Below are 12,989 nucleotides of genomic sequence, written 5' to 3' on the forward strand. Positions count from 1 at the left end.
CCTTGCCCTTAATGAGAGCTGGAAGGGGGACACTCACAAAACACTGCCTCAGAATAATATTCGGCTTTGTCCACGCCGGTAACAAGAGCTGACAGGATCACTACGTCCATTTCTCTTCTAATTAGCACACTTCCAGCTCGGCCTGAGCCAGCAGCCAGAGAAAAGCGATCGGACAACCGTACCGAATCACAAACACAAAGAGGCCCATTCCCCATAATTAGGTGAGACAATCCCTTAGTCTTTTCTCGGCTGGAGCTTGCCGGTAAGACTCTCGCTGTTTTGGTAAGTCCCAGCAACACAAGTTACACGTCTCCCCAGGACACTAATAAGCCCCTAATTGTCTTCCGCTTCACACGGCTGGTACCATAGGTCTGACTTGGGGGAATTCTTCTAACAAGCGGCAGCTAGCGCTCCCTGCGCTTGCAGACGGACAGGGAGCCGCCTCTCGGGCACAGGGAGAAGAGGGATGGGGAGAAACAGCCAGAAAAGCAGCCCAGGCGCTGGGGCCCAGCTACGCAGCACGGGGCCGGTGGCTGGTCAGCAGCCACACATTGCTGGGGACACAGACCTCCACCCTCTCTCCATCACCACTGTCCATCTGCACGGTGGAAACCCAAGTTCAACTCTCTTGACTGCCTTCTCCTTTCTCATCTCCAGTGGTGTACACAGGTACCTGCACTTCCACACAGAAATGCACCATCAAAACCAAACATTTGATTGCAAAGATTTGCCTTAAGTCTCTGCTAAGGATCACTGGTGGCTATCCTTAGAGAAATGCAGCACCTGGCATGTGCTTTTCTCCAGTAAGGCCATGCCATGGGTCTGCCTCAGAGTCCAGCCTGGGAAGAAGCAAGGGTGTAAACAAGATCCTGGAAGTTCCTGTGGAAGGGAACATGTGCTGGGCCTCACAGGAAGGTTTCTAAAGATGCCCAAAATTATTAAAGACATGAGAACTTCCAGAAGAAGTTGTGAGGTGGGTAGGAGACCCCAGCTCAAACTCCCTGATCAAAACAAGGCAAAGAAAGACACATAGTCCCTCTAACTTTCAACCCAACACTTCCTTGAGAAACCATTATCAACCAAACATTTTTCAGCAAGACATTTTCCCTAATTTTTGATTACAAGCTCATTTTGAGCAAAACACCTCAGCTGATCCTGTTAAAGATACTCAGAGCCTGCAGATCTCTTTTCCTCCTGCACAGCTGATTACAAGCTGATCCCTCCTGCAAGTCAGGGCTCACCCTGGTCCCTCCTGCAGCAGGCCTCACCAGAAGTGATTTCTCCCTGTTTCATATGTGCTATTCAACTTTGGTGTGCTAAGTAGGGGGAGAAACCTAAGACAGGGTGACAAACTGATCCATGCAGAGTACTAGAGAAAGACAGGCACCAGTAATTACCCTGAAAGGCAATTTAGGATAATCAATAGACATGTATATAAATAAATTAAAACTAGATATAACTAATGAGTTACCTTAATATAGGGAGAGGAAAACAAAATAAAGGCCACAGAACCAAGCAGCCTGAGTGTCCGTGCCCACTTGAGTCACTCTGCTGGTCTCTTGTCCCTCATTCTCGCGTAGCTGCTGCGCCTGTAGCAGCTGAGCCTTCTTCCTGCCTTTGCATACACAACCTGCTGCGTTTTGGGCTGCCATAGTAAGCGGAAGATGGCAAATGGCAAATTTCTGATGCTTCAAAATTAGCTTTAAAATTCTGTGATTATAAGGAAAGTTGTTAAAGGTGCCCGGTATTTTTGGGAGGGGAATCCTTCCTGGCATCCAAGTGCCTGCAAACACAAAATTTAATTACCCTATATTATTACACCTACTCATCAGCTATTGGCCAGAGCCAGCCTTTCAACTGACACAGAACCAAGTCAAGTAGTTTGTCCCCCCAGAGATCTGGTCAATAAATAAGGTGCAAGGTCATTCTTATTACCCATTTTTTCTATTAGCAATTAAGTAAGGGCTTTCAAGCTCAGGCCTCTTCCTCTTTTCTGTTCCTTACTGAGGTGTCTATAACAGAGACAGGCAGAGAGCATTCTGGCTTCACTGGTCACTGATCTGTATTATAGGAATCAGCAGGCAGGCCAGAGGTCAACCACACAAACCCAACCAGAAAACGCCTATTCTGTACATGCATCAGCGGCCTGGAGTCAGTCATCCTGCTCCAGGGGACATGGCAGAAAAGTCAAGTGTAAAAATCGGCCGTTTCAGTGGATGATAAAGTAAAAATTTGAAGAGATCCTGCCGTGCTGAAAATTTAACACAATCTAAATAAAAATGGCATTATTGCACCTAATCCATGTAGAATAGGGATTACACTCTATAGAAACTGGATCAGTCCATACTTCTCTGGCCACTTAAGCTTTTAAACATCTTTAAGTGGACTTCAAATGATTGGCCACAATTAACGTCAAGATTTTGCATTTCACATCCTCCTGAAAGAGACTCAAAGCACCTATGTAAGCATTGGCTTGCAGCAATAACACATCTCTAGAATAGCTTTGATTCCAAGTATTGCATAAAACAAAAAGGATCCAGTCTTTTTTGTTTCCTTTTCCTCTCTTTTTTTTAATTCTTCTTTTTTCCCCACTTTTCTTGCCTTTTTAAAATGCCAAGTTTCATCTCTTATCAGGGCAATGTATATTCGGCATCACACATACAACATCAGCACACTGGCTGAGGTAGATGCTGGGATGGGCATGTGGGAAGCATGGGGTTTGATATTTCTGTGGTGAGAAGTTTTTACTACAGTGATTACAGAAATGTATTTATAACATTCACCTTTGTTGTTCTAATAAATTTAATTCAGTTCAGAGCTTGTTGGTCCATGGGAAGTTTATATCCAAATGTGATTCTGATGGGTCAAAGATAGAGAGAGGACCTTCCGGAAAACAGTCTTTCAGTGAATGATAATATTTACTAAAGATTAATTATTTAATTACTTTTTAAAAAGTGTCAGTACAGAATGGCATATGAAAATGGGAGGTACAACATAAGAAGTAATGATTATTTTCACGTTATATGAAGTTTGCATGCCATGTTCATATGGTTCACTTAAAAGACATGACACATTTCCCCATTACAAGTACTCTCGTTGCCTGAGGTTCTTCTCAGGAGGGACTCAAGGGTAAGTGTAAGGATGCCCAAAATGCCTCTATCAAGACCACCTCTCTGGTGTTTTGAATGACTGCCAGCTTTAGGAGAGCATATGTATCAGCCTGTGGATTTCCTGCAATAGTAATTTGCAATCTGTCTAAAAATTGTTATTAGTTTAGAAGTATTACAGAAATGTTTAGGCAGTATTACTGAACTTGTGGTAGTATAGGAATCCAGGATTTCAGACCACATAACAAAGATGTAATTTATCTTTTTTACATACTGTATAGGTTGATGATGGAAATACCTGGTATTGCTTCCTCAAGATGAAGTGGTTGGCATAACGGTAGTCATGATTTGGAAAAAGTGTTGTTTGCCTAAGATATGTTACTGTGGGTGAAGATGAAGTGGATGAGGTCTGCTCCATGCACAGACTGCAAATATAAGTGATGATCCTGTTCTTAGAGATACTTAAAACAGGATTTAGCCCATGATGATGCGGGAGAAACCAGCAGAGAAACAAAATACAAGCTGTAATTAGGACTTGCATGCCTCCACAGTATGCTTGGACTCTGAATACTCTGCAATTTTTATTATGCCATCTCAAGCGGTAATAGAAGACAACTGAACATTGTGAACATAAGGAAGGTGAACATAATCATGGAACCAAAACCACAGCAGGAGCTGAAAAATCATGAATAGTGCACAGACAGCAAAGAAGAAAAATGGTTTTCTGTTTCTGACAAGAAATGAAGGGTTCAAAGTGGAATTGTCAGGTAAGTAGGTTAAAAGCAAACAATGACTTCACACACACACACACACACACACACACATACTTTTTTTTTAAAAAAAACCCTCTTTTGTAACTGGAACTTGCTGTCCAGGGGCATTTTAGAGGCCAGAAGTACAGACAAATTAGGTAGGACTAAGACAAATTTATAAAGGGGAGGGTCTACTGTAGACCAGATTCAACTAAAACAGATTGCTGGATGCTCTGTAAGTTACCCTAAAGCAAAATCATTCTGTGTAAGTCTTTTGTTTATATCCTTCCCTATCCTTCTACAACTGTTTATAATCAAACAGAAGATTACAGATAAAATGGGCTTGTGATTCAACTTGTAAAAGCACCTTACATTTTTATGTAACATAAAAGTTGGATTAGTCAGTTTTAACTAATCTTTTATTTCTAGGTGACTTGTTGAGGGAAATAGGAAGTAAAGCTGAGAACTGTGGGTTATAGGATTGTTTCAAAATTGTTAATTTTGTAGTGTCAAAACACAGTTAAAAGAAATGTTATGCTCTTCAACTGCCAGTGCAACTAGACCTTTATTTTGATAATGATCAACATAAACAAGAATGTCTTCTCAGTTGGATTAAAGAGCAAAGACTAGCCTTTAGAACTGAATATATGTAACACTGGCATTTAAAAAGAACTAAATACATATTGGATTTATTTCCAAGAACCTCACTGTAACATTTAACATACCAACACATGAAAACACTTTAAAGCAATGCATTAGCTTGATTAATATTACCAAATCGTGACTTTCTTATATTCTTCATTCCCATCACTTAATTTATCAGAATACTTTTTCAAACTACAGAGGCTATCAGCAATAAAAAATCACCCAGATTATCCTGTATAAATAGATACTGCAGGGATGTCAGGAAGGCCATCACTGAAGTAAAAACATAGTGCTCAAAAGGTATGAAAACCCTCAGTACCCTCTGGATATTGCCAAATATTTATTTACTGCTGGGAATGGAGCATCCACAGGCCAAACCTTGAGGTGGTGACATGCAGAAGGTGGCTAAGCAAAAGCTTTTGCATCTTAAGAGGGCTGTTTTAGAAACCCAGACAAATTTCTAAGCTTTGCATTTGTTTATTACCAAACCACAAAAGCAGTAACAGACAGATTACAATTCCCTGGCTAACACAGAAAAGTACATATAAATATTACCAATAAAAAAATACATCACTGACTCATCTCAACAGATGATGAGTACAAAGCCAACAAATAACACATTTTAAAGCATACGTTACTGGCTGCCCTATAGAAGATAAGTACTGCATACGGTAAAAGGGTTTTTTTGTGTTTGGTTTTGTTTTTTAAAACATATGTATGTTACTAAAAACTACCTAAATTTCAAAATTCCTTACTGAACATGTTGGAAAATACACATATACTTCCATGCCAGGGTTTTGTATCTTCTCCTATATTCCTCTTCCTTTCAGATCTCAATTCCTGAATTGGATCAACAAACCTCTATAAAATGCACAAACTCATACTGGCAATACAAAGTATCCCATTATGTTATATATGTGTATATATATTATATATATAGTATATAAACTTAAATTGCATTTGAAATGTAGAATTCAGTACTTAAAGCTACACCAACATTAGTCTGCACCAGCAGTTTTTTTCTCTGTCTCTGAATTATCACTTTCAGTTTCTCTTCACATTCATCTGTCTTAACTCTCATGCTCTCAAGGGATGGAGTTACTGTGAAGTAAAGAAATAAATCCATTAAGTTTAAAATCAGACTCCTGACACTCCTAAATATTCAGTATTTGTGCAGGATCTTTCTGAGATGTGGGATTTAACTGCCTAAACTTAGTTAACAGGAGCTGTCCAAGATGAGACTAGTTCTGACTGGTAATAACCAAGACCTCAGACTGCAAACCAAAAGGCCACCAGCATTTTAGAAAAAATTTAGAGAGGACTATCTGAATAAAAAAAATATCCTCCTCTTTATTGCACATGCATCTGAAAGAGTCTCCTTTGCAGAGAGAGAAATGCTGTAAGGACAGACTGTTATATGTACATTTCCAAGTCATTTCTCCTCTCACATGTGACTGCAGCTTGGGAAATGACAAGTTTTGAAAAGCCCGCATGTTAAAAATAACATTTCTAAATAGAGGAAAAAACCCTGCTCTTCAGCCAATATTTCAATATTATGTTGCACCCTAAATATAACATAATTATGATGCTTAAAATGTTGTTTTCTAGGAAAAGGAAAGAAAATGAAATGAAAAACATTATTCTCTTAAAGTCTGAACATGCTTGTTATCTCTTCTCAGGGGTAAACACACAGAAGTGCATTAACAGAAGGAAAAGGCATTAAATGGTAAGATAATAAAGCCCACAACTGTGTGCTGAAAGAAACCAGGTCACAGAAGATTCTGTCTTAAAAATTCTGGGTTTGTAGGGGAAGAGAATGTTGAGGTTGCTGTTCTATAAGTAATTAAAAACACCACAAAATGTTATTTTCAGAAATGTTAAGATTTCGTATAAGCAGGTCATCCTCACAATGTGGCTAATAATCCCTTTGCCCCTTCATGGAGTGCTAACTGAAAATATTACCACCTTTCAACTTTATAACTTTTTGTTTCTAGCTCTGTAAGAAGCAGAGAATCACAGTGGACTGAGAAAGCTGTCTCTCTGTGTACTGCTGAAGTTTCTGTAGGGATGCTTTTCTTCATATGATACAGTAACATCTCTTACTCCTGATGGTCTGGCAGTCTTGATTTCACTAGAGAACCGTTTAACGGTGAGATGAAGCTCCTGGTATGCTGAAGGTTCTTCTTGGGGTACCAGACGTGCTTCTCCGAAGACAGTGAGTAACTGGAATTTAATGCACAGACTGCACTCAGCTTCTACACTAAAAGCACATGCTCCTGCTGAACCAGTGCTATTGACCAATCCACACCCCAAACTCGGCTCAGATCTTTTAACACAGAAGTTACACATGGGAAATCAATACATCTAAGACAAAAGACACACAAAAGGGTCAATGCCCCATGATGCACACTGGCCAGTGTAAGATCTGCTGTGGACTGGAAACAGGTGCTGCCACTGACAGGAGCTGAAGAGGGACACTATGGCTGTTCAATTCTGAGTAGCTGATTAAAACAGGTGACTGTCACAGTACACCAGGGCTGAGTCCTCCTGTGGACATCTTACGCTCAGATGGAGTCCAAATTCCAACACGACCAATTGCAGTCCTTGTGACCTGTGAATGCAATACCTCTCCCCTGTGAAGAGACAAGCTGTGGAAGCAAAAAGAGATGTTTGCTTCTGAAGGTCTAGAGCAAGAGCTTTGTACTTCTTATAAGTTCTGGGGTTCATCTGGATCTGCAGTACGTAAAATCATCTAGTTGGGGTATTTCTGTCCGAACTCCAGGTGTAGCAGCTACTTTTTCGGTTTCTCTAGGATGTTCAAGAATTTCCCTCGAGTCATTTCTCTAGCTGAAATCACAAGGGAGAAAAAAAAAAAAAGATATAAATATTTTTTAAAAAGCCAAGAAATCCAAACAATTGTATAATTTACAGATTTTTACCACAGGGTAAGAAATTCTCTTACATTTGTGCTTACACCAGTAAGTTTGGTTTTGGTTTTGTTTTTTAAAGTTGAAAATAAGTAAAACTGCATTCCAGTGTGAATTCCTGGCATCCTAGAAACACAGTCAGGACCTGGAATCTTCTAAACTCAGAAATAATTCCCACAGGCTGTCTGATTACATACAATCTATGCTTTCTATTCCTACTGTGTTATGCTCTCACATCTCCTTTTCTCTGTACTATCCATCTCTGAATGGTATAATCCAGATCTCCATCACTCTGTCTCAGAGCAATTGTTCCTGGATGTTCTAATCCGTCAGAGATTATGGAACTCTCTCTTTCTCCATTTCAGGATTATTGGTCCCTGGATGCTATGATCTTCAACAGAAATTAGACAGCATTTTCTCTCTCTCAGCAATGTCAGCCCCTGGATGCTGCAATATAATAGGGTTTATATTCCTTCAATGCAGTTCATCTATGGATGGTGTAATAAAGTAAAGTTTATAGAGTTTTGGTCTTCTCTCTCTCTCTGCATTGTCAGTCCTTCGATGTTTAATACAGCAAGGCAAGGTTTATATGTCTCTCTCTCACTCTTGGCACCATCAATCTCTGGTAGCTGTATTACAGCAGGGTTTACACAGCCACTTTTCTGCACGAGACATTTCTGACTTGTGAGCCCATAAGCTCACAAGCTGGTAGAGCAGCCCTAATACTATCTTTGTCTTGCAATAACAATACAGTACATCCTGAAGACAACACGATTAGCAATTGAGTCCTGGAGAAAGACAATCTTCACACTGGTGCTTCCCTTCATTTCTTGTCAATAAAGGTGTAAGCTTTGTGCTGGACTGACAGGCATCAAAACATAGAGGTTTTTATTCACAGGATTGATGAAAGTGTGCATGTTTCCCACACCTAGCCCAGACTCTGGAAAGTGACTGGAAATTCATTTTCTGTTTTGTTCATTCAATTCCTGACCTCTCTACTGAGAGGAACAACAGAAATGACAATTGGGATTAAAACTGGAACTGGGTTTCTTGCTGACGTTGGGTTTTCTTTTCACCAATTATCTGTTAGAACAGAACTAAAATATTCAGCTTAAAATACTCAATACACACCCTCAGGTAAAGACATTTTGTTATTCTTTACCTAAAGATTAGAATTTGTACCTTAAACCCTCCTCTTTAAATTATTACATTCTAATTTGTCTACCCAAAATTGTACTACAAGGTATGGTCATCAACAATACCCCTGTAAAACCATTAAGGGTATTATGAACTGTCTGGTACACACTGATATTCATAGGCTGCAAAGTCCACTGCCATGAGTGGAACATGCTTCAGACTGGTTGCAGATTCAAGCAGATCATAGCATCATTCACTTGGTCCATCCCTCCAACTGTGATTTATATAATCTGGGATCCATTCCCAACTCTGCTTCTGATTCACAGCATAAACTGCCACAGAAGTACTCATTTGTACCTCTACTTCCCCATCTGCAAGATAGCTTGTATCTTTTAAGTGCTGCTGAAGTGACACACGGATAGAAGATAGGACACATGGATGCAGAAGGACAGAGTGGATTGTTATATTGTCAGGAACTAAGTTGTTATGCACAAAGAACATGATTAAATAAAAATGCAAGGTTTTAAAAATTTCAGCTAGGAACAGATTTTCAGCACCTGTTCTTTGACACTTCCCTGCCTTCAACAATGCATGGTTTTAAAACACTCTTAACAGAGAAAGCACAAAGCCGAACTGTAGTTGGTAGAGTGGAAAGTTTTCCAGAGTGCAAGTCCCATATAGGAGATATACGAATGCATGACAATTCTGTTCCCCCAAAGAGGGTTGTACCCTATAAATCAGGCAGAGAGCATAGACTCCTTCTGTGCGCTGAGTGAAATTACTGTGGGTTGGGGGTTGCTCCAGAGCACGTGCCCTCCTGTTCACTTGTCATCGGAGATGTTAACATTTCTGATTAATTCACAGACCTCTCATTTTATTCTTCATTCCTTTATCCTTGCTATCCTGTTCTGCTGCAGCTTAAAGATTCTTACCGACCTGCTACAATAATCACCGCCCGCTTCCCCCCCCAACCTGGTGAAATTGTTTAGTGATGCCAACCGCGCTTTTAATTTGCAAGACATCAGACACAGAGGTAATTTATACCAACATCTGTTCATTTCTGACTTCTGAAACAAACTCGCACATGCTGCTACAAAATCCCATTAGGAGCAGGAGACAGCCTTCTGCTATTCTGTATTCCTCTTCTTCTCACATACTCAGGCTTGCATCAGGGCTGTATTTTTAAAGATATGATGCCAAACTGAATAAAAGGACCTTACATCTTTATATCTGTATGAAGATGGCCAGGAAATAACATCCTTGTATCACATACAAAAAAAAAAAAAAAAAAAAAAAAAAAAAAAAAAAAAAAAAAAAAAAAAAAAAAAAATCACAGCCAAACTAAGGGCAAGTTTCCACAAACATTAACAATCGTGTTTTCCTTGGTTCAGCTGCTTCTCTTAACTGCCCAAGAACCACAGTTCAATGTATTCCTGGTAAGCACAGGCCAAATATATATTACATGGTACTGCATCAAATGTCTTGGCTATTCCTTCCTCTTTGTTCCTCTTCAATCTGCACTGGAGTATGATTCAAGCTTGGGTTTTACACAGAAAAGCCTCTAATATTAAACTGACTCTTCTGCTCAGTATTGCTCCCGATAAATGAATTCTTAATAATGGGAATATCATTTCCAATGGGGCCTTTTGGAGCTTGCTGGAGTGAGGGAAGAGCTTGTGAATGAAGAAACCATCATCCACATTCTAAATATGATTTCAGACTAAGAGAGATGGTAAAACCTGCCTTAAACAACTACCCAAGGGACCAGCAGAAGCCAGTTGCGTAGTAGATAGAGGTGGATTTTTTAATTAAAAGGTTGGACAAAACTGTAGTAAAAACCTCAGGGATTTTTTTCTTTAAAATGGTTGCTTAAACCACGGACTTCAAGTGAAGAGAGAGCTTGAATGCAGGTTTCATTGTACCAGCAAACAGACACTAAAGAGGCTGTGCAGCATGAAACAGAAACATGAATCTCCATGTCAAGTCACGATTTACAACCTTGCCTAGACTGTGCATCTACTACAATAGAAAAATCAACAATGGATACGATTGCAATAGCTTGGATACAAATTAATCTCACCTACTAGGAAGGAGGAAGAGGATACTGAAGACCACAGAAAAAACACTTTAAGATGTTATCAGCACTGGTTACAATGGAAGTTGAGTGCTTCAATAGACTCTTCCAGAGAAAAGTATTCAAAAATGCTATCAGGCTACTATAATTAACAGCAAATGCTATACTGTATGAATTCAGTTTACTGCCTGGCAAGATTCGCCAAGCAGATCTCAAGCACAGGTATTGGGTAGGGAAGGCTGGGGCTTAAAGGAGAAGGAGACATTTCTACTTTACAGGGGAACAGAATAAGGTTTAATATAATCTCCTCTTTAGAACTTCAATCCCTCAATCCCACATTTAGCCTTGTTGCCCAGGGCTCCTTTTCTACTACAATTGTCCCCAAGTTGCCTCTCTGCAGTAAATTTTGTGGTTGCTGGTTGAAAAGATTCAGTAGTACAGATTGATTTCCTACAAGTGAGGAGATGAGGGATTACCAAAAGCAGTCCTGGTTAACAAGATTGGGTGCAGAATCTCCTGCTAGAGCAGCCCACTCTGCCAGTGCTTTGCATCCTTTCACTATGACATATGGGTTTCATTACACAAAGATTTTCCTGATTTTAACTTGGAGGCGATTACATTGGAAACTCAGAGCTATCTTTACATCTGTAGCAATTTAAAGGTTAAGTAACTTTTAATCAAATGACAAAGACTCATAATGTTTTTTCCTCGATTGAAAATGAAAACTGCTGTTCCGGATATTCCTTCCAGTGACAATTTAATTAGAAAAAAACCCACTGCACTGGAGATTGGGGTCCAGCCTGATTGCTCCCCATAAAAAGCCTTCTCACACATATGACAGCACAGGACATACTGTGTCATAAGGTCTGGATAGCCAGGAAATAATGGAAGGATTTACTGCTATAAAATCAGCAACAAAACCAGTGATTTACCCTTATATAAGCAACTTTCACCCATGAGAATCCCTAAGCAGCACACATATGTACACACTTTTTTTAACATAATATACACTTAAATGCAAAAGCACACCACAGTTGGTGATAAAGTATATGTGACAAACTGTATTTGTCACACATTTATCATGATCATTATATCTTCCTGCTTACTACTTCCGAGCTTATCTAAAAATCTCAAAACAAAGCTTGTGAGCATCTTCAAATCACAAATATTTTTAAATGAAGTCGCCCACTAAAAAAGCACAAAAGAAACCTTTCCCCCAGATGTACAACTCGGGACAAATTTGGTGCTCCTCCTCTGACCTGAAAATGGAGCCTTGTTGAAATTGAAAGGTCTTGTTACTAAAAAAACCGTGGAAATACAATTAATACCCTCTGAACAGAACATGGGTTTAGCCCTGAAATGTCTTGTAGTATCACACTTTAAATGCTACATTCTTGACTACAAAAGGTTATTTTGGGTACTGTCACAATTTGTTAGCTTATCAGTTATTCTTCCCATTCAATTGTATTTATGATAGCTAAAGAATTTGTTTTTCAACATGGAAGGATTCCTTTAAAGTACTAATCATTCACTCTTAAACTACTGTTGTGTATTAGGACTACACAGAAAACAAAACTAAAATGGTTTATTTCTGAAGAACTATTGAAGGAAAGTTGCTTCTTTGTTTCACTATCAGCAGAAATTACCAGTTCAGGGCAAGTAACATGAATTGCAGAGAGACAGCAGAACACTTCTCTGGTTTTTAACCCTTCTATCACAAGGGTCTGCTGCATCAGAAATTATTTATTTTGTCCTGAAATACAATGTTAGAATGAGATGACACAACCATTCTTTTTAGTCAGTAGCACATAAAAAAAAAGCCCAGAAGAATTCCTGTGAGTAACTGTGGGAGTCTTGCTCGACTGAACTTGGGAAAGCCAATGGTGAAACCACATCTTTTGGCTAGGCTTAACTAGTATTGCATTTGGAAGGGAAACAAAAACAAAACAAAACAAAACAAAACAAAACAAAACAAAAAAAAACCCAAAAAAAACCAAAACAAAAACCAAAAAAAACCCAGTCACAGGGGTGATGGGGAGTGAAGGCAGTCTAAAACCAGCCAAAATATTTAAGATTGATATCATTACTAACAGAGCTCTCAAAGCAAAAAGAGGCTTATGTCAAGACAAGAGCAACAGAGTATTATTACCCAGCCAACATAATCTGAACTGCTATCAGAGAAAGAGATCTGTATGGACCACTTTATACCCTGAAACTAGACTCTCAAAATCCTACCACCACCTGGATGCCTGCTGGCACCAGCTTGCTCCTCTTCCTTCATAAAAAGAGCTCCAGTTACTATGCTGTGTACTTCCTTAACATAATTGTCAAATGAACTGCTCCTTGG

At 39.4% G+C, this 12,989-nt stretch overlaps 1 protein-coding gene across 1 annotated transcript in view; it reads right to left on the reverse strand.

Moving 5' to 3' along the window:
- Positions 1–5,527: 5,527 nt before the first annotated feature.
- LIN52 (lin-52 DREAM MuvB core complex component) overlaps positions 5,528–12,989 on the reverse strand; it is a 46,069-nt gene continuing 38,607 nt past the window's right edge. The window contains exon 7 of the mRNA XM_026849281.1: positions 5,528–7,351. Coding sequence (XP_026705082.1) covers positions 7,296–7,351 — 56 coding nt within the window. The 3' untranslated portion in view covers positions 5,528–7,295. The remainder of the gene's footprint in view (positions 7,352–12,989) is intronic.

This window comes from Athene cunicularia (genome assembly GCF_003259725.1).
Source record: "Athene cunicularia isolate RWA chromosome 5 unlocalized genomic scaffold, athCun1 chr5_part1, whole genome shotgun sequence".
Lineage (NCBI taxonomy): Eukaryota > Metazoa > Chordata > Aves > Strigiformes > Strigidae > Athene > Athene cunicularia.